Source organism: Podarcis tiliguerta (genome assembly GCF_965153285.1).
Source record: "Podarcis tiliguerta genome assembly, chromosome: 4".
NCBI lineage: Eukaryota > Metazoa > Chordata > Lepidosauria > Squamata > Lacertidae > Podarcis > Podarcis tiliguerta.
In genome coordinates this window covers 420,169-442,316 of record NC_139537.1, presented here as the reverse complement: position 1 = coordinate 442,316, position 22,148 = coordinate 420,169, and the positions used below count along the sequence as shown (strand labels likewise).

Genomic DNA, 22,148 nt, shown 5'->3' with positions numbered 1-22,148 from the left:
ACAGGCAGCTGTCAGCAAGACTCTTCTTGAAACCTAGCTTCTCTAAGGCTTTAAGCCATAAATGGACTTGTGAAGCCTCCATACAGTATTCGGCTCATTGCCCTCAAACGCTGGAGGAGGAAGCATGTACAGATCCTCCTGGAGCTCTGAGTTCAAATAGGCCACATCCACATCAAAGTGATTCGCCTGAAAAACCCTTTGTGTAGCAATGGCTAAGAGCATGTGCAGAGTTTCACTTCTGGAAGTAGGAGCATATACCTCAGTAAAATGCAGCCCCTTTTGCTGCGTGAACCCTCTGGCTACTCGCCTAGCCTTGTACTGTGGTTCCCCTGTTGCTGTGGGTTTAAGACGGTAAACCCAGCGGCTGCTCACGGCCTGTTTGCCCACTGGCAACGTTGTGAGGGAGAACACACCTAGAGAATCCATTGAGCTCATCTCCTTCTGCATTGCCTCATGCCATTTCCTGGCTTCTTCCTGAGGCAGTTTCTGAACATCCTCAAAACTCTTGGGTTCACACTGTGCCATGCCAACCCACACACTTGTGACTGCAAACCTGTCAGGAGGTTTACCTTTTGTTGTGTGAGCTGAACATCTCAACCCAGTTTCCGATACCCCCTCAGACCCACGAGGACCAGCTAGAACGTCCTTGGCCTCAGAGAGCTCCCCCTCTGACTTACTGCGCTGTTTAGACTTCTCAGCAGAAGCTGTGGGTGAGGAAGGAGCACTTCTCTGTTCAAGCTTCACAGCTTTAGGAGAAGTTCTTCCCTCTACCTGCTCTGGGTCAGGACTGTGTGCCTCAGCAGCAGGTTCAACCTCTAGCTCTTCCTCATCAGCAGAGTCTTGCAGACTCTCTGAAAGAACATCAGGGTTCCCGTCTATGCGTGTCCATCCATTCTACTCACAGAAACCAGCATTTCCAGGTATGGCTGGGAGAGAAACTCCCAGAAGAGATGCTGCCAGTCAGCGCTGACAATACTGAACTAGATGGACCAATGGGTCCAGCTCACTATGTTCCTAGATCCAGCTCTGCTGCTGAGCAGAATCCTGGACTGATTGCCTGTTGGATAGGCAAATCTCCACCCCTTGGTCCCTGGCTCATACCCACAGAAAATCATCTTTGGGGACCTAAGGCCACCCTTTCTGAGCTTGGCCTTTGGCACAAGGACCCTCGCAGCCTGAGTACATCTGGGTTAAAGCGGTTCTGTTATGTCTTCTGTCAAGGTCATGCTGACTATAAGAAGAGGCCAGAAGGAGCCTGGGTTTCACTTTCTCTCTCTCTCTCTCTCTCTCTCTCTCTCTCTCTCTCTTCCTTCTGATGTTCTGTACATAGTATGCTGAGTGTTGAGGTTTAAACTTATTATAAGTTGTGGGAAATTTGCTGCAACTGGATTTCTTATGGACAGGGCCAATCCTGAATGTTTTGGATTTGGGACCATTATGCTCATTTGTCTTCAGTAGCAGTAAAGCTCTGCTGGGTGAAATACAATTGCCTCTGGTCTATTTTGGGGAATCATGCAACGTCTTTACGTTTTCACTCTGCTAACTATACATTGGAGTTCTGCCTGGATCAATACTGAGTAGAATTCCATGACAGGGTCTTCCTCCATGAAATCAGCTGCCAAAAGAGAAGGCCCCTGGCTCCCCACAGCTTTCCAAGTCCCCTCCTCTCTGGGGTTTCTGGCAAGTGATCCAACAGTGCACCAGTCTGCAGCCTGCCTTTGCTCCTCCATTGTCAGACGTCTCCTGGCTCTGAGAGACAAGCAGGGAGGGTGGATTCTGGCAGGAGAGGGAGCCCCCGGTGGCTCCTCCTTCTCCTGACTCACCTCTGCCTCTCGACCTTCCTCTCCCACTCGCCTCCTTCCTCTTCTGCCTCTGATTCTGGACTGCATTCTGCCACAGAGTCTCCCAGCTCACTAAGCCCTGTTGCCCCTTCAGCTTCTGACACCTCCTCTTCCCAGGCTTCTCCCTCTTCTCCCTCTGACCGCTCATCCTTCCACCACTTCCACTCCTTGGACTCTGAGACGTCTTCCCTTCCTGGTTCCCCGGCTGCTTCCTCCCACCATTCCTCTGTGCCCAACCAGTCCATGACATTGCTCCATCCCTCGGCCTCTGTCCCCACAAGGCAGCTTCCCTGACCTGATCTGGTTCCACAGCCGCTGCTTCCCTTCTGCTCCCTTGAGAAGCTGGATCAGGAGGCCTTGCCGGCATCATTCTGTCTCCTGAAAGAGAAAACAGATAAGCAGGATGCCAGAAGTGCCCATGTCTCTCACAGGTGAAACAGGGCATCTCTAACTACAGATGGGCCTTTGAGAAAGCCTTACCTGCTGAGTGCATTTGGACATTTGTGCCCATTTCATATGTTAGTCATGCAGAAATACATCTCTCCTCCTCTCGACCCTACAACCAAAATGGTCAAAGGCCTGGAAACGATGCCTTATGAGGAACGGCTAAGGGAGCTGGGCATGTTTAGCCTGGAGAAGAGGTTAAGGGGTGATATGATAGCCATGTTCAAATATATAAAAGGATGTCACATAGAGGAGGGAGAAAGGTTGTTTTCTGCTGCTCCAGAGAAGCGGACACGGAGCAATGGATCCAAACTACAAGAAAGAAGGTTCCACCTAAACATTAGGAAGAACTTCCTGACAGTAAGAGCTGTTCGACAGTGGAATTTGCTGCCAAGGAGTGTGGTGGAGTCTCCTTCTTTGGAGGTCTTTAAGCAGAGGCTTGACAACCATATGTCAGGAGTGCTCTGATGGTGTTTCCTGCTTGGCAGGGGGTTGGACTCGAAGGCCCTTGTGGTCTCTTCCAACTCTATGATTCTATGATTCCTCCCAACTCCCCCCCCCCAAAAAAAAAACTTGATGAAAAGAACCCAGAGATTATATGGGAAACCAACAGAATGAGACCAAATGGAGAAAAACCGCCTTCCTCCTTACCCAGTGGCCTCTCTCTGGTGTCCAACGGAGGCCTCTCTGCCTCACAGGAATCCAGGTCCATTTCTGCAAAGAGATCCTTTTCCTGAAAGAGCAACAAGGATTCAAAACAGAAAATGAAATGAATGACAAGAAATAGCAGAAAGAGAATGGAAAAGTAAAAAACTTTAAGGGTGTGAGATCTCATTCCATGGATGCCTTCCAGGAAAACGGATGGGCCATCAGCAGAGCATTATGGGATGTTCTCCATCCTTTTTGGAGCCCCTAATAATAATAATAATAATAATAATAATAATTTTGTATTTGTACTCCACCCTCCCTGGACAGAGCCAATCTTTTGGTGGCTAACATCATAAATCTAAAACAGTATACAAAGAACATAAGAACACACTAACATAAGAACTCGGCGGCCGCTCCCAGTCACCAGTCTGGCTGCTGCATTCTGGATTAGTTGTAGTTTCCGGGTCACCTTCAAAGGTAGCCCCACGTAGAGCGCATTGCAGTAGTCCAAGCGGGATATAACCAGAGCATGCACCACTCTGGTGAGACAGTCCACGGGCAGGTAGAGTCTCAGCCTGCCTACCAGGTGGAGCTGGTACACAGCTGCCCTGGACATGGATTTAACCTGTGCCTCCATGGACAGCTGTGAGTCCAAAATGACTCCCAGGCTGTGCACCTGGTCCTTCAGGGACACAGTGACCCCATTCAGGACCAGGGAATCCTCCACACCTGCCCGCCTCCTGTCCCCCCAAAACAGTACTTCTGTCTTGTCAGGATTCAATCTCAATCTGTTAGCCACCATCCATCCACCAACCAACTGCCTCTAGACACTCACACAGGACCGTCACCGCCTTCACTGGTTCTGATTTGAAAGACAGGTAGAGCTGGGTATCATCCGCATACTGATGAACACCCAGCCCAAACCCCCTGATGATCTCTCCCAGCGGCTGCATGTAGATGTTGAAAAGCATGGGGGAGAGGACAGAACCCTGAGGCACCCCACAAGTGAGAGCCCAGGGGTCTGAACACTCATCCCCCACCACCACTTTCTGAACACGGCCCAGGAGGAAGGAATGGAACCATTGTATGACAGTGCCCCCAGCTCCCAGCCCCTCAAGACGCTCCAGAAGGATGTTATGGTCGATGGTATCAAACGCCGCTGAGAGATCCAGCAGAACTAGGAAACAGCTCTCACCTTTGTCCCTAGCCCGCCGGAGAACATCAACCAGTGCGACCAAGGCAGTTTCAGTCCCGTGATGAGGCTTGAATCCCGACTGGAAGGGATCCAAATTGTCCGCTACTTCCAGGCGTACCTGGAGTTGTTCAGCAACCACTCGCTCAATCACCTTGTCCAAGAATGGAAGATTTGAGACTGGGCGATAGTTGGCCATCGTGGCCGCATCTAAAGATGGTTTTTTAGGAAGCGGTTTAATAACCGCCTCTTTCAGCGGGTCTGGGAAGGCTCCCTCACGGAGGGAAGCATTCACCACCCCACGAAGCCCATCGCCCAGCCCTTCCCGGCTAGCTTTTATAAGCCAGGATGGGCAAGGATCAAGGAGACAGGTGGTTGGTTTCACTCGTCCAAGCAGCCTGTCCACATCCTCGGAGGTAACAGATTGGAATTGATCCCACTCAACGTGACTAGACAAAACTCTAGCACTCTCCCGCCCCGGCCCTGCTCCCACGGTGGCGTCCACATCTTCCCGAATGTGAGCGACTTTATCTGCAAAAAACTTTGCAAAATCATTGCAGGGGATCATGTGGCCCGTACTGGGCCCAGATGTAGCAGGTGGTTCCGCTAAATTGCGGACCACCTGAAAGTCTCCTGCTGCTGTTTTCTGCAGATGCAATAGAGGCGGTGAAGAAAGTCTTCTTCGCCGTCGCTACTGCCACTTGGTAGGCTCGACATTGAGCTCTAACCTGTGTCCGGTCAGCTTCAGAATGGGTCATCAGCCACCGGCGCTCTAGCCGTCTCAACGATTGTTTCATTGCCCTCAGATCCGTGGTAAACCACGGGGCTGCCCGGGCTCCATGCAATCGGAGAGGGCGCTTTGGAGCCAAACAGTCAATAGCCCTGGTTAACTCCACATTCCAGCGGGTCACCAGGAATCAGCTGAAAGGCCATCAACATGGGATAAAGCATCCCCTACCACTCTCTGGAAACCATTCGGATCCATTAAGGGGCGGACCATCTGAATCGGTCCCACCTCCCTGCAGAGGGGAAGGGTCGCGGAGAAGTCCAGTGGCACCAGGAAGTGATCTGACCATGGCACTTCTTTCATTTCGCTTTTACTTAGTGTCAGATCACCAACATCCATAGAGGTAAACACCAGGTCCAAGGCATGTCCGCGACTATGGGTTGGGCCAAACTTATTCAGGGACAGCCCCATGGAGGCCATGCTTTCCACGAAGTCCCGAGCGGCCCCTTGTAAGGTCGTGTCCGCATGAATATTAAAATCCCCTAGGACAACCAAGCTAGGTGTCTCCAGGAGAATATCCGCCACAACCTGAAGCAGCTCGGGCAGGGAATCCTTGGTGCAGCGGGGAGGTCGGTACACCAAAAGGAATCCTGTACTGCCCCTATTGCCCAACTTCCAGAACATGCACTCAGAGAACTGGGTCTTCCCAATAGGACGCCTGGTGCAAACTAATGACTTCCTAAAAATCACTTCAACCCCCCCTCCCCGCCCACATGACCTGGGTTGCTGTGCGTAAGAGAAACCTGGTGGACAAGCAGCGGCAAGGACAGGCCCATCTGCTTCATCCAACCAAGTCTCTGTTACACATGCCAGGTCAAGTCCTCCATCCATGATCAAGTCAAGTGAAATTGAGAGTGGTTCATATTCGCTAGGGCCAACTACTGTTACCCCTGGTCTTATAAAGGAGGTGTGAGCGGGCTAGGAAGCCTCTTGAATGCTTATTCTTGTACTGAAAGAAAAGAATCAGACTGAACCCTGGACAAAGGCCTGGCGGAACAGCTCTGTCTTGCATGCTCTGAGGAAAGATGTCAAATCCTGCAGTGCCCTGGTCTCTTGTGAGAGAGCGTTCCACCAGGACGGAGCCACATCCGAAAAGGCCCTGGCTCTGGTCAAGATCGTATCCAGAGGAAAGTCTCTCTCACCTGCTTTCTCTCCTCTGCCTGACTCAGGAGGAAACCTTCGGCCAGGGCCACCGCCTGGGAACTGGTCTCCGCTCCACAGTCCCTCACCCAGCTCTCCATCTCCGGGGGAAGGACAGCCAGGAACTGCTCCAAGATCACCAGGTCCAGCATCTCAGCTTTCGTGTGCCTTTCTGGCTTCAGCCACTGACGGTCAAGGTGGTAGAGTCGGCTGCAAACCTCTCGAGGTCCTTTGGCCTTCTGGCAGCAGAACCTCCCAAACTGCTGGCTCTGCACCTCTGAGCGGAGGGTGTCCTCCTCACCCAGGATCTTCAGCACAGAGTTTTCCCAGAACCCCCCACTGCTCCCAGTTTGGATGGCATGGCCTCTTCCTGCTTCAGGGCCAGCTGGGTCTTGCTCATCCATCTGTGCTCTCAGCAAGTCTCTAAGAGATCGGAAGGAACCCTTTGGTCTTCTGCCAAGTTCTGTCCGTCTTAATGAGAAGCTCTAGCAAATCCTACAAAGCAAATACATTGTTCTGTTACAGAACTTGTAGGTCGGGAGAAGAAACAGGATCCCTGAACAAGCATGGATGAGTCTTGCTGGAACCAGGGCTAGACTGGACCATGAAATATCTTTTTGAAAAGACAGAGGAGAAGAAGAAGAAGACTCCTCTAGCTCTCCTAGAAAGAAGATTGCAATGCAGAATGTGGAGGCAACGGAAGGGATTTCTGGGAGATGAATCAGCCTGGTTGCTCCTCCCTTCCAGTCAATGCATGAAGTCAGAACTGACTGACAAGGGGGTCATTTGTATCTTGTGAAAAATGGGTGCGTGGCTCTAGTGGGGGTCCTCACCTGGGGGTCCTCAGGAGTTGCTCTCCCCCCACCCCCACTTCAGGGCACATTTCCCCCCTGCATCCGTCTCCTTTTCTTGCACTTGGACTCTCCAAACACATCTCCTTTGAAATTTAGGCAGCTAATTTATTATTATTATTATTCTCTTAGATGGCTGAACACACGCACAGCCATTGATGCCCAGGTCCCTGGAGGCTCAGGGAGTAGCAGCGCCCATTTCCGGCTGCTTTGCCAGCAACAACCCCTTTGGGCCAGAGAGGATGTGGTCCTGGGATGCCCTGCTCTGGGTGCGAGGGGATTGCTGCACTGGCCTCCGTGGGGAGCTGCCCTGGGAGACACTGGGAAACTGGTCCCCAATGCAGCAGCCAGACTCTGAGCTGGGATCCCTCTCTTTATTCCTGGCCTTTCTCTCCCACTTTTCTTCCTCCCTCCCTGTGGGGTTTTTTTTTTTGGGGGGGTGTCTAGTCCACCTCCTCGTCCAGCTTTCAAAAACCATTTGCACGTTTCCTCTGTTCTGCAATGACGCTGAGCGACGTCACACTGAGTTAAAGTCCCAGGGACTCCTTTGTCTGAATAAGGAGATGTCGTGGGAGACATTGTTTTTCTGAAAGGCCAACTGAGTTTGGGATCCTCTGCTCTGCAGGAAGGAGAGCGTGGCAGACCCAGCCCCTCCCTGGCAGGACCCTCTCCTTCCAGACTTGGGATCCCCCCCCCTGCAGGAGCAGATCAGGCCCCCCAGGCCCCCTCCCCTGCTGCAGCCCTGGGACCCCCACCAGATCCCAGAGAGAGAGGAGACTCACCAGATCCCAGAGAGAGAGGAGACGCACCAGATCCCAGAGAGAGAGGAGACGCACCAGATCCCAGAGAGAGAGGAGACTCTCCAGATCCCGGGAGAGAGGAGACTCACCAGATCCCGGGAGAGAGAGGAGACTCCCCAGATCCCAGAGAGAGAGGAGACGCACCAGATCCCAGAGAGAGAGGAGACTCACCAGATCCCAGAGAGAGAGGAGACGCACCAGATCCCAGAGAGAGAGGAGACGCACCAGATCCCAGAGAGAGAGGAGACTCACCAGATCCCAGAGAGAGAGGAGACGCACCAGATCCCAGAGAGAGAGGAGACTCACCAGAGCCAGCGAGGCAGGAAAGGACTGGGGAGGGAGGGGCCTTGGCTCTGGAGGACCTGCCCCCCCTTCCTGTCCTCTCTAGGAAGGCAGCTCGGTTCCCTTTAACCCTTGCCAAGCCGAGTCCCCCAGCTCAGCCCTCTCTCGCTTGGCAAAGATTATTCTTTTTCTATGGATTTTGGGGGGGGGGCAGCTGCCCCCCTGGCTACCTCAATGCCCAGATCTCCTTTGGGGGGTGAGGCTATCGGTGGGGCTCTGAGCATCTCCTTCCCTTGGCCAGAAACCGGAGGAACACTTTGCAGGGAAAAGGGCTTTGCAGGAAGGAAGGAAACTCAGCCTAGAAGTCAGAAATGGGGGGATAGAATGGGGTCCTAGGATCATCTAGGAATCTGCATCCATGGCAGATGGCCCTCTGATCTCTGCTTAGAAATCTGCAAGGAAGGAGAGTCCACCCCCTCCCAAGGGAGACTTGTCCCCTGCAGAGGCATAGCAAGGTCAGGTGGTACCTGGTGCGAATTTTTCTGCCCCCCCCCCCATATTGATTGCTCGGGTTCTGCTGGGTTGGCATTCAGCCTGGTGTTCCTGCTGTTACGGAAAAATCTCGGTGTGAGGCTGCTGAGTCCCCCAGCTGGTTGAGCGGAGGCCGCGGGTCCCTGCGGAATAAAGGAAGGAGTCCAGCCACCAACCGGAGCAAATAGCTGTAGACCAAAGTTCATTGCGCAACAGGTTCAAAGAGGAATTTTGAACCCCAAGGATGGGATGACAAGGACTTCTAAAACTTTCCCACCATATCCCAGAATACAGTTCATACAGCATCGCTGCTAAATCACTGACATGCCACCAAAGGGGAGGGGTTAGCTTTGGCAAATATGTCCAGACAAGTCCTTGGTACAAGATTAGCATAAGCAGACATGGCAGGGCAAGACTCAGGTATAGGATTAGCCTAGGCAAACACCAGTCCCAGCACCCAAAGCACAATAGAATCATAGAATCATAGAGCTGGAAGAGACCACAAGGGCCATCGAGTCCAACCCCCTGCCAAGCAGGAAACACCATCAGAGCACTCCTGACATATGGTTGTCAAGCCTCTGCTTAAAAACCTCCAAAGAAGGAGACTCCACCACACTCCTTGGCAGCAAATTCCACTGTCAAACAGCTCTTACTGTCAGGAAGTTCTTCCTAATGTTTAGGTGGAATCTTCTTTCTTGTAGTTTGCATCCATTGCTCCGTGTCCGCTTCTCTGGAGCAGCAGAAAACAACCTTTCTCCCTCCTCTATGTGACATCCTTTTATATATTTGAACATGGCTATCATATCACCCCTTAACCTCCTCTTCTCCAGGCTAAACATGCCCAGCTCCCTTAGCCATTCCTCATAAGGCATCGTTTCCAGGCCTTTGACCATTTTGGTTGCCCTCCTCTGGACACGTTCCAGTTTGTCAGTGTCCTTCTTGAACTGTGGTGCCCAGAACTGGACACAGTACTCCAGGTGAGGTCTGACCAGAGCAGAATACAGTGGCACTATTACTTCCCTTAATCTAGATGCTATACTCCTATTGATGCAGCCCAGAATTGCATTGGCTTCTTTAGCTGCCGCGTCACACTGTTGGCTCATGTCAAGTTTGTGGTCAACCAAGACTCCTAGATCCTTTTCACATGTACTGCTCTCAAGCCAGGTGTCACCCATCTTGTATTTGTGCCTCTCATTTTTTTTATGAGAACTACCTTAGAACTACCTTTGCGTGTCTGGACCCCTAGGCAAGTCCGGTGATGGGGTTAGGCTTTCCTTGGCCAACAATCAGCTCAGCACTTGTCACCTCTGGGCACTTCCTGGGGTAGGAGGTGTGTCTACATGTCTTCACGCTTGGGGAGGTGGCAGAGAAAAGAGTCCTTTTTCCAAGGTCAAAATAGTGTTGAAGTGGAGGAAACTGGGAAAGGGGTTGATTCCCTGAGCTGTCAAGTCGAAAGGATACATTTATGCCTGATATTTGTAACATTTTAACAACTTTAAAGATGTGCCCCCCCCCCCGTAATTTCCGTAACAGTGCAAAGGGCACCCCAACGGACACGTGTGAAGGCGACAGAGCAGCCTGGCCCACCTCCCCCTCCTCCTCCGACTGCCCCCTATGATAGGAATTTATGGTCTTAGATATATGATAATGTTCATAAGTGTACCAACCAAGCACATACATAGAACAGCACAGGAAGGCCAACTTGGAACCATTTTGATTCCTAAACTGAGCAAATGTTTTCTCTGCAAGGTCAAACTGGAAAAGCCTCCCCATTGTCTTTTCCTTCACAAATCCTGTCTTAAGGGTATGTCTGTGTTTGAATAGGGTGTGAGCCTGTGACCTGGCCCAGGAACTAAGTATTTGTCATTACGAAAGACTGGCCAGGCTCCCCAGGCAATCCAATCAAGTAACCTGCCAGACAGGAGATAACATCTGCCCTCCCTTCCCCACAGGGTTAGGGGTTTGCGGCACCAAGCGAGGCTCACCTGGGCGGGTGCCACCCACCTGCTTGAGCTGGCCTTTGACCCGCCCTCGGCCAGGGAGGACAAATGGCCGGCCGGCCGGGGGTGGGCCTAAGGCCAAAAGAAAAGAGACTGACCCCTGAGCTCAAGCCTCTTTTGCTGTTCTTCCTTCTGGGAACAAACAAACAAAAACAAATACAACAAACTGCCATCATACTTAGGTATTTGTAGGTCTTAGTAGTGGTTGACTTGCTTCAAGGTGCATTATGTCTCTAGCCGTGGCTGCTGACCAAAGAGAAGGCTCCCCCTCGCACTCTCTTGGTGCCGTAGGGGTGGGCACCCCAAGATCCGCATCGAGGGGTACCCCTAGCAATGCAGTAAAGGCAGCCCACAGGGTTTAAAAAAGGGCCTTGTCTTCCAGGCTGTTAACGGAAAATATGATACGAGGGCTCCCTTGGACAAAACAAAGACACCAACCAGAGCAAGTTCGGAGCAAAACATCAGCCAGTAGGCTCGGTCTTTATTGAAGAAAAGACTGTCGCGACAGGACTCCCACCGCCCACAAGGTAAAGCAAGATGGAAGCCCGGAACAAAAGGAGACCCCAACTTTTATTAGCTCCTAATCCCCTGGGTTACACCCCTAGAAGTACATTATAGTGACATCATGATTACATTAAAATCAGGAGGAGTCGGGGAGGGGTCGTGCAGGTAATCTGAGCACCCTGACACCTGGCCAGAGTCCCTCTCTCCCCCTCCCATGAGTCATTTGTGGATAACAAAGGAAAGGGCGCAGTTTCCTGCCCCCTGAGGGGAATCCGGCCACGATCCCTTTGTCGCCGTCTGCTCTGAATATACAACCTTATGCAGTCCATTGTGTTCATGATAGTGGTGAGTCTGAGCCCATCAGGATGGTTAGGGTTAGGGTTAGGGTTACGTTGAGTGTAAAAGAATGGGGGGGGGTTTCCTGCTACAAGGTGGAAGATAAAGTTAATTATCTCTAATAAAAAAGTGAGGGATGATGGCCCCTCCACCTCTGATGCCAGTCCCTACAGGGCCCTTCCTAAGAAGAAAAAGCGGTCCGCCTCCTGGCATCCGGCTTAAAAAGAATATACGCAACTGCATTCTATCACCATAGACATACTTTATCTAATTTGGAAAAAACTTCCAGAGATCTGCTGGTCAAATTTTGAAACGCGTCTCTTTCGGGCAGCATTTTCCCTAGCCTTTTTTGGTGCCATGCGCATTGGGGAGTGTTTGGCTGGGCCCCTGCAATCAGGGTTGGCAGACAACGACATCAAGTTCTCTGGGCATATGTTGAATGTTAAGATTCGGTCCTCAAAAACTGAGTTGCGGAAAGGGGTCACGCTCGCGCTGTCCCCAACGGAACAGGCGGGCCCCTGCCCATATCGCAACATACACCGCTTCTTCAGGGTCCGGCCCCAGTGCAAGGGCCCTTTCTTTATTCACTCAAACATGCGCCCGTTGACGCGATCACAATTCACAGCGGTTTTACGCAAAGCCTTATTGGCTTGCGGTGTTAGTCCCCAGGAATATTCCGGGCACTCGTTTCATATCAGGGCTGCTACTTCAGCGGTGATACAGGGTTGGGACCCCACACACATCAAGACACTGGGGCGCTGGCGCTCGACAGCCTACAAAAGTCACATTCGTCCCGGGTCCTCCTCCTTATCACTTGCAATTTAATTGTCTTACAGGTTTGCCCACCATGAAGATCTGGGTTATAGGCCACAGCATTGTCCATTGGGCAGCGGATTATGCACAGTCTCAAAATCGTGGCCATAACCTTAACATCCACCCCAAGGTATGCTTTTGTTGGATGGCCCAGCGGGGCATGCATGGCAGAGCTTGATGCCCATGCTGCGTAGTGCCGCAGCGACCCATGGCCCTCCAAGGGTCTTGATTATACATGCGGGGGAGAATGATCTAGTGGAGCAAAAAGGCATTGCCCTTGCCCTTGCTGCAAGGGCAGATTTAAAAAGCCTGCATGCCTTGTACCCATCAATGACCATCGGCTGGTCCAATCTCCTACCCCGTCTTCACTGGAGGGGGGCTTCCAATCCCTCTCGCCTCAATTACGCAGTGAGTAAAATTAGCAGGGCCATGCGCAACACCATGCGCCAAATTGGTGGGTTCTCTATCCCACATCCCACCATCACAGCAGATAGAGTTGACCTATTCCGGGGGGACGGGGTGCACCTGACCCCACTGGGCAATGACTTCTGGCTCCACGACTTGTGATGAGCCCTTGGGGACTGGATAGATTGCGGGGTTTGATTGGTCCTCAGTTGTGGGACTTGGCGGTGAGGCCCCTTAGGGCCTCGAGTGGCGGTTCTAGGCCTTGGCAAGGTAGCCTTTAGTCTAACATCAAGTTGGGGGGATGCATTCATGCTTGCAGGGCCCGTTAAAGGGCAAAACTGGGAGTCCCTGGCCCTAGAGCGGCGGCATGTAGGTCAAACTCCTCAGACGAGGTCAGTGGAAGGGCATGCTGTGTAAGTTTGGCCTCCATATTGAGTTTTTCCTGTGCCTTCGCTTCCATTGGTGACAACCATCTTGGGGTTTTTTTTCCTGACAATCCTTAAATCTTATCCAAACATTAAACAATGCTTTTCTAACAATATGATTTTTAAATGCTTTATGTACTTTTACCTTATCGTACCACAAATATGCATGCCAACCAAATACATTGTTAAAACCTTCTAAATCCAACACTTCAGTATTTTCAAGAAGCAGCCATTCTCTCAGCCAGCAAAAAGCAGCTGATTCATAATAAAGTTTAAGGTCTGGCAGGGCAAATCCACCTCTTTCTTTAGCATCCGTTAATATCTTAAATTTTATTCGAGGCTTCTTGCCCTGCCAAACAAATCTAGAAATATCCTTCTGCCACTTCTTGAAACAATCCATCTTATCGAAAATTTGCAATGTTTGGAACAAAAATAACATCCTTGGCAGCACATTCATTTTTATCGCAGCAATTCGGCCTAACAATGATAACTTCAAATTTGTCCATACTTCTAAATCCTTTTTCACTTCAGTCCAACATTTTTCATAATTATCCTTGAATAAGTTCACATTAAGACATCAAGAAGAGGTGGCAAGAATACACAGAGGAATTATACCAGAAAGATATGGATGTCTCGTACACCCCAGGTAGTGTGGTTGCTGACCTTGAGCCAGACATCCTGGAGAGTGAAGTCAAATGGGCCTTAGAAAGCACTGCAAATAACAAGGCCAGTGGAAGTGATGGTATTCCAGCTGAACTATTTAAAATTTTAAAAGATGATGCTGTTAAGGTGCTACACTCAATGTGCCAGCAAGTTTGGAAAACTCAGCAGTGGCCAGAAGATTGGAGAAGGTCAGTCTACATCCCAATCCCAAAGAAGGGCAGTGCTAAAGAATGCTCCAACTACCGCACAATTGCACTCATTTCACACGCTAGCAAGGTTATGCTTAAAATTCTTCAAGGAAGGCTCAAGCAGTATGTGGACCGAGAACTCCCAGAAGTGCAAGCTGGATTTAGAAGAGGCAGGGGAACCAGAGACCAAATTGCAAACATGCGCTGGATTATGGAGAAAGCTAGAGAGTTCCAGAAAGACATCTACTTCTGCTTCATTGACTATGCAAAAGCCTTTGACTGTGTCGACCACAGCAAACTATGGCAAGTTCTTAAAGAAATGGGAGTGCCTGATCACCTCATCTGTCTCCTGAGAAATCTCTATGTGGGACAAGAAGCTACAGTTAGAACTGGATATGGAACAACTGATTGGTTCAAAATTGGGAAAGGAGTACGACAAGGCTGTATTTTGTCTCCCTGCTTATTTAACTTATATGCAGAATTCTTCATGCGAAAGGCTGGGCTGGATGAATCCCTAGCCGGAATTAAGATTGCTGGAAGAAATATCAACAACCTCAGATATGCAGATGACACAACCTTGATGGCAGAAAGTGAGGAGGAATTAAAAAACCTTTTATTGAGGGTGAAAGAGGAGAGCGCAAAATATGGTCTGAAGCTCAACATCAAAAAAACGAAGATCATGGCCACTGGTCCCATCACCTCCTGGCAAATAGAAGGGGAGGAAATGGAGGCAGTGAGAGGAAGGCGGCTGGACCTGATGGCATCACTGGAAAGGTGTTGAAGGGCTGTGCGGATCAGCTGGCGAGGGTCTTTACTAAGATCTTCAATAAGTCCTTACACCAGTCTATTGTCCCACCCTGCCTGAAGTCGTCAACTATTGTCCCTCTGCCTAAAAAATCCACAATCAGTAGTTTGAATGACTACAGACCAGTTGCACTGACTCCAATCATCATGAAGTGTTTTGAGAAACTGGTGCGCCGTCACATTATTTCCTGTCTTCCATCAACTTTTGACAACCACCAGTTTGCATACAAGGCAAATAGATCCACAGAAGACGCTATCACCACCACTCTCCATGCTGCTCTGTCCCATCTGGAGCAGCCGGGGAGTTATGTGAGGCTGCTGTTTGTGGATTTTAGCTCTGCTTTTAACACTATCCTCCCCCATAGACTGGTGTCCAAGCTAGAGGCGATTGGACTCTCCAACTCCATCTGTCTCTGGGTTTTGGATTTTTTGTCAGAACGTTCTCAGAGGGTTAGAGTAGGGTCACATATGTCCACAGCCCTTAGCCTTAACACCGGCTCACCACAGGGTTGTGTGTTGAGTCCCCTGCTCTATGCTCTCTATACGTATGACTGTACAGCCATCTATTCCAGCAACAAAATCATCAAGTTTGCTGATGACACTACGGTGGTAGGGCTCATTTCAGGAGGGGATGAGTCCGCCTATCGGGACGAGGTGGAGCGGCTCTGTGTTTGGTGTGGAGAGAACAATCTGGCTCTTAATACGGCTAAGACCAAGGAATTGGTGGTGGATTACAGAAAAAAAAAGGCGGACATTCAGCCCTTGTATATCAACGGGGAACGGGTGGAGAGGGTGGCGGAATTCAGGTTTTTGGGAGTAACTATCGATCAGGGCATGACTTGGAGCGCAAATACCACTGCTCTGGTGAAGAAGGCCCAGCAGAGAATTTATTTCCTCAGACTTTTGAAGAAGAACAATCTGAGTGAGAGACTGCTGGTGTCCTTCTACCGAGGCTCCATAGAGAGCATTCTTACATACTGTATTTGTGCTTGGTTCTCCAGTTGTACAGCTAGGGAGAGGAAGGTGCTCCAGAAGGTCATAACCACAGCCCAAAGGATTATTGGTCATCCTCTCCCATCTTTGGAAGAACTGTACGGTTCCCGTTGTCTTAGGAAAGCAAACAACATCCTGCAGGATTCATCTCACCCGGGACACAGTCTGTTTGCACTACTGCCTTCTGGCAGGAGATATAGAAACATCAAGTCAAGGACAAATAGACTGAAAAACAGTTTCTATCCAAGAGCTGTGGCCTTTTTGAATGCTGTAACTCGATAGTGTGACCTGGGAGTTTGATGGGTGTTGGTGTGGGTGTGGCTGGAATGTGGTTTGTTTGGTTGTTGTTGTTGTTTTGCTTTTGTTGTTTTTAAGGGATGGCATCCAATTTCGTTGCACCTGTGCAATGTTGCACTTGTGTAATGACAATAAAGAATCTATTCTATTCTATTCTATTCTTTTACTTTCTTGGGCTCCATGATCACTGCAGATGGTGACAGCAGCCACGAAATTAAGAGACGCCTGCTTCTTGGGAGGAAAGCAATGACAAACCTAGACAGCATCTTAAAAAGTAGAGACATCACCTTGCCAACAAAGGTCCGTATAGTAAAAGCTATGGTTTTCCCAGTAGTGATGTATGGAAGTGAGAGCTGGACCATCAAGAAGGTGGATCGTTGAAGAATTGACGCTTTTGAATTATGGTGCTGGAGGAGACTCTTGAGAGTCCCATGGGCTGCAAGAAGATCAAATGCATCCATTCTTAAGGAAATCAGCCCTGAGTGCTCACTGGAAGGACAGATCGTGAAGCTGAGGCTCCAATACTCTGGCCACCTCATGAGAAGAGAAGACTCCCTGGAAAAGACCCTGATGTTGGGAAAGATGGAGGGCACAAGGAGAAGGGGACGACAGAGGACGAGATGGTTAGACAGTGTTCTTGAAGCTACAAACATGAACCTGACCAAACTGTGGGTGGCAGTGGAAGACAGGAGTGCCTGGCGTGCTCTGGTCCATGGGGTCACGAAGAGTCGGACACGACTGAACGACTAAACAACAACAACAACAAATGCATAAATACGAAGAAGATTTGCAGAAGGGACATGGAGAAGAGTTAAGAGCCTCGGACAGAAGATCACCAGGTTGATGGACTATATGGAACTGATAGAAAGGACTGACAGAATCTGAGACCAGGAAGAAGAGACGGTGGAAGAAGATTGAAAAAAGTTTATAAAAATTTATTTAGAGAAATATTGTAAAATTAATGAGTGTTAGAAAAATGTTGGAATGAAATTATATGGCTTTAGTAGAAACATTATAAGGAGTTAAGTATAAATAAGTTTTTAGGATTATAATGGTAAGATAAGGTTAAAATAAATTAAGATAATTAAATGACAGAAATCAGTGAAAGATGGAAAGGATTTGCTGAAATAATTAATAACTAGAATACAAAAAAAGGAGGGGTGAGGAGGTCGATGAAACAAGTTAATGAAAGATAAGGATATGGAAATATTGGATGTGTTTTTAACGGTTTTTGTTTTTGTTTTGATGTATTGTGTTTTTTGTTTTCTTTCTATGTATTGTAATGTATTGATTTGTATCGTGTTTTTTTCTTTTTCTTACTTTTTTTTGTAATCTTTAAACTTTTAATAAATATTTTTTTTTAAAAAAAAGAAATATGTGGAACCTAATTGATCCTTGCTGGCCCATCGTGACCAATTCCTTCTGTCTCTCTGCAGTTCAGTGACCTGAAAGGACATCATCAGAGCCTGAAAGAGGCAACCCAGAGCACGAAGGGCTGGCAGAGAGAGAAAGGAGGCCCCAGGTGCTCTGGGTTCAAGAGCTACAGCCATGCCAGGACCCAGAGAGCCTGGCTCCCTCATTCATGCAGTCAAGCAGTGTATAAATTTCATGAAACAAATGAAATAAAAAGGGAGAGGGGAGAACTTTGGGTCATTATTAACATGGATGGGAACTTTATTCTCATAATGTTTAATTGGTTGGTGAAATTGGAAGCCACAAGATGCAGCAAGGACAACAGGCTTGCCAGTTTGGAACGGGGGTCACCTCTCTTCACAGGAGGAGGAGGAGAGTATCTCTGGTTATAATCATACCTAGCTGTCTAGAGCTTCCAGCTAGAGAGGCAGTCTAGCATGGAAGGCACCTGCGGGAGGACAGGCCACAGGAGTGGGCTGTTGCTGGTGGGCTTCCTGGAGACATCTGCTTGGCCTTGGCTCTGGGCGGAAGCCCCTTCTCCGGCTATGCCATATCCCTTGCTATATCCAACGCTCCAGCCCAAAGGAAAGAGAAGCATTGCCAGCCGTTCAAGGGCTGCTCTGCCTCATCTTCTTAGGACAGCCCTGCCCTTCCTGGAGCGGGAGGAGACCCCTAGGAGGGACCTCCAAGGCTCAAGGGGTCCCAGAAGAGGAGCAGAACCTGAGGGAGGTGGTGCAGACTGCCTTGGAGCCAGAGAGACCCCCATGAAGGGGGAGAAGGGGGAGCTGGCAATGGGCAGCTGGAGAGATGCAAGATGGAGCCAGGCAGAGGTGTAGTGGTTGGAGGGCTGGACTAGGAGGAGCTGGGAGAGCAGGGTTCGAATCCCCACTCAGACATGAAGCTCCCTGGTGGACCTTGGGCCAGCCTAGCCTACTTGGCAGGGCTGCTGAGAAGATAAAAATTGGTGGCAAGGAGAACCATGAAGGCCACTTTGAGTTCCTGGGAGGAAAGTGGGCTAGGAATGTCATAATAAATGATAAGAGGGGAGAGAAAGGGGGAAGGCAGGGAAAGAGTGTGGAGGAGCTGAGCAAAAAATAAAAGTAAAAAGTAAAACAAAAGTGTTAAATAAAATAAAATAAAATAAAATAAAATGAATCCAATAAAAGTAATAAATCAAAATCAAAATAAGAAACTGGAAAAATAACAATAAACCAAAGGCTTCTCATTATCTTCTCCAACCGCCACTAACAACTCCTTCTCTTGCTTCACTCCTGATCCACAATGGCTGCCTGTGAGTCAGTGGCTTTTAAAGGAGAAGCAAGAGATGTCACAAAGGAAGGCGGGTCCTTGTCACCGTGGCAACCCCCTCACCTGGACCTGGGCCCACCTGGTGATGCTCCTCCTTCAGAACTCGGAGGCCCCTGCTGTTCCGCCTGCCCCTGGGCTGCATCTTCCTTTCACCTCCTTCTTCCTGCAGCCCCATTCCCAAAGGGAGACCAGACCCACATCCTCCCAGGGAGGCTAGGGGTCTCCATAGCGCAGGATTGGACCATCTGCTTGGCATGCAGGTCTTCTGTCTTGGGCAGCATCTCCGGGGGGGGGGGCTGGCAATGTCTCCCCCCCCCGTCTGAACCCCTGGAGAGCTGCTGCCGGTCAGTGCAGGTGATGCTGGTCCTAGTCCAGCCATTACACTGTCTCCTCCTCCTTGAATTAATCTAATATCCTTTTGAGATCAGAGAGACCTTTGTCTAGTTCAAGAAGGGTACTGAGCAGCTGGAAGGGCAGCAGAGGAGGGCAGCCAGGAGGATCCAGGGTCTGGAGACCAAGCCTGATGAGGAACGGTTGAGGCAGTTGGGTATGTTTGGCCTGGAGAAGAGGAGACTGAGAGGAGAGCCATCTTCCCATATCTCAAGGGCTGCCAGAGGGACCAAGCTTGTCTTCTGCTGCTCCAGAGGGGAGGGCAGGAAAGGAGAGTCGGACTAAACATCAGCAAGAACTTTCTGATGGCCAGTCTCTCTGGGACGGCGGTGGACTCTCCTTCCTTGGAGGCTCTTAAGCAGAAGTTGGATGGCCACCTGTGAGGGATTCTTCACCTGTGACTCCTGCATTGCAGGGGGCTGGACTAGATGACCCTCTGGGTCCCTTTCCAGCTCTACAATTCTGACTCTAGGAATCCATGCCTGGAAGTGCAACCTGGAGGAGCTCTTCCAGAAGGGACGCCCTCCTCAGGCCGCATCCTGCTGTGACCCAGGCGAGGCAAAGGGCTCAGTCTGGAGAGCAAAGCTCTGGTGGTGCGTCAGCCATTCAGAATCCTTATTTAATGGGAAGTGAACAAGTCGTCTTCTGCAACGGTTCATGGAAGTTCTAGGAGCTCCTTTGCCCAGCTGGACCAGTGATACGGAGGGGGGGGCATGTCTTCTTCACCTCCTTCTTCACTACAATATATCCATTTATTTCCAATTGTCAATGTCAAAAGGGACTAAAATCTATAAAATTCATAGAAAATCAACGTGCCAATTTGCTCAATTTCTCTAGGACTCCATGATACCTCCCCTGTCCTCCATAATCCCTCAAGCAAGGTGTCAAGACCCTAATCCTGTCAAATCACTCTGCCAAGCCTTTCCTCTGGGCAATGCCAGGTGGCAGACTATGCATACATGGACCGTTGTCTTCTCATCACCGGGACTCAGGATGTGCTTATCTACGCATATCTCCAGCTCTGCATATTCCCCCTCCCTCCTCCATATGTTAATCCTGTGGAACCCAACCTCTTCTTAATATATTCATGATGTAATCTGTGTAACCCAACCTCTTCTTAATGTATTCACGATGTAACTGGGATATATTTTGCACTGTATTCTGGGACATGGAGGGAAGTTTCAAAAGTTCATGTCACCCATTTCTCGCTGTTCAATCTCGCCTTGAACCTTATTGCGCAATAAACATGGATCTTCTGCAGTTTGCTCCTGTCTCCGGCTGAACTCATTTTCCTCTGCAGGGACCCGCGGACATAGTCCGAGCTGGGTGGCAGAGCAGCCTCACACCCAGATTTGGCCGTAACAACCAGTATCCCCCTTTCCCCCCATTTTGGGAGGGATGACCTGCTCTGAACCCTCTCCTCCTCCGTGTTGCAGGTCATGCAGTCCTTTGGGGGGGGGGGGGAACCACCATGTCAGAACCATCCTGACAAGAAACGCTGCCTTTTCCCAGGACACCAAGACTGAGAAGGTGCCTCTGCCTTTTCCGGATGCTGTGGGTGGGGGCACAGAGTCGTCTTAGCCAGTGTGGTTCAGGGAACGCCTTCTGATGCTGCAAAGGCTGCTGGGGGCAGCCCACCCTCCCGGATCGTTCCCCCCAGACCCTGGCCCCCCTGCCTCAGATCGGCCTCGGGAGTCCCCACAGCTGCAGTATGGGGAGTGTATAGCACTGGCCTACTTCACAGGGTTGTTGTATCCACACAGGACTGCTCAGCATCCGAAAGTGCCTGGCAAATGGGGAGCCTTCCCTTTCCTTGTGGGGAACAGCTGCAGCGCATCAGGAGGCCTCCCTCCACTTCCTTTCTTCTCTCTCCTGCAGCCAAAGGGGCCATGCTGGATTGCCAAATAGGCAGAGTAGACCCTGGCCCTTTCTTATTTCAATGTTATTCCAGGGGGCGCATGAGGCCCTCCCCCCACCCCGCCTTTGACTGCCTAGGGGCCTCCCTCCACAGGGTGTAATCCAGCCCTGCCCCATGAACTGGCCTCATCCTCTTCTATTTTTAATTATTATTTATTAAAGATTTTGTTGATTTACAAAAGTGTGTGCATTGTCTCTCTCTCTCGTATTTTTCCCCTATGTAACATTTTACAAATCAGTTTCATTTGTTGAGACATTAGGAAGAAAAGGGGGAAAGAGGTGGGGGGGGAGATGGGGGGTCATAGAAGAGTTGGAAGAGACCACAAGGGCCATTGAGTCCAACCCCCTGCCAAGCAGGAAACACCATCAGAGCACTCCTGACATATGGTTGTCAAGCCTCTGCTTAAAGACCTCCAAAGAAGGAGACTCCACCACACTCCTTGGCAGCAAATTCCACTGTCGAACAGCTCTTACTGTCAGGAAGTTCTTCCTAATGTTTAGGTGGAATCTTCTTTCTTGTAGTTTGGATCCATTGCTCCGTGTCCGCTTCTCTGGAGCAGCAGAAAACAACCTTTCTCCCTCCTCTATGTGACATCCTTTTATATATTTGAACATGGCTATCATATCACCCCTTAACCTCCTCTTCTCCAGGCTAAACATGCCCAGCTCCCTTAGCCGTTCCTCATAAGGCATCGTTTCCAGGCCTTTGACCATTTTGGTTGCCCTCCTCTGGACACGTTCCAGTTTGTCAGGGTCGGGTGACAATGTTCTGTTTTACTTACTATATGTGGGGTTTGGTGTCGGCGTTGCTTGTGCAGGTTCTCTGCTGTTCACTTGTGTTCCTTTGGTGGTGAGAGAGGTTGGGCTTGGCCTAGGGTGTGGTTGTTCATTTGTGGTTGGCTGTGGTGGTCTTTGTTTTCATGTGTGAGTGGGGTGGGTGGGTGTTTTGGATCAGGTTAGCCATACTGATTTGTATGCTGTTGGTGGATTTTTGTCATTGTCTTGTTGGGCTCTGTATGTGATAAAGGGGAGCCATACCGGGGTGAAGGCGTCTTCTTCTATTTGTTTATTGGTTAATTTTTCTAGTAGGGCTGTTTCCCATCCTATTTGGTAGCCTCACCCTCTTTTTAGCCGCCCAGGTGGGGGGGGGGGGCCATCCCTGCCTCCTGCAGGAGG

The 22,148-nt window shown here is 49.9% G+C and overlaps 2 protein-coding genes across 2 annotated transcripts in view; both read right to left on the bottom strand.

Moving 5' to 3' along the window:
- The window catches only part of HPX (hemopexin), a 512,404-nt gene that overhangs the window by 352,127 nt on the left and 138,129 nt on the right, over positions 1-22,148 (bottom strand). The gene's annotated exons all lie outside the window — the stretch shown is intronic.
- On the bottom strand, positions 1,536-10,892 carry LOC310675686 (uncharacterized protein). The gene is made up of 4 exons (XM_083436697.1): positions 10,695-10,892; positions 6,055-6,547; positions 2,937-3,018; positions 1,536-2,219 (listed from the first exon to the last, which is right to left on the bottom strand). The coding sequence occupies exons 2-4, from the start codon at positions 6,454-6,456 to the stop codon at positions 1,612-1,614; spliced, it is 1,092 nt and encodes a 363-aa protein (XP_083292823.1). The 5' UTR covers positions 6,457-6,547; positions 10,695-10,892; the 3' UTR covers positions 1,536-1,611.

What these genes read in the sequence shown, in the direction of transcription:
- LOC310675686 (XM_083436697.1), bottom strand. Translation starts at nt 6,456, where the DNA reads ATGGATGAGCAAGACCCAGCTGGCCCTGAAGCAGGAAGAGGCCATGCC. An exon ending in AGGCAGAGGAGAGAAAGCAG is followed by an intron (nt 3,019 to 6,054) that starts GTGAGAGAGACT and finishes TTGCTCTTTCAG; the next exon opens with GAAAAGGATCTCTTTGCAGA. An exon ending in CACCAGAGAGAGGCCACTGG is followed by an intron (nt 2,220 to 2,936) that starts GTAAGGAGGAAG and finishes TTTCTCTTTCAG; the next exon opens with GAGACAGAATGATGCCGGCA.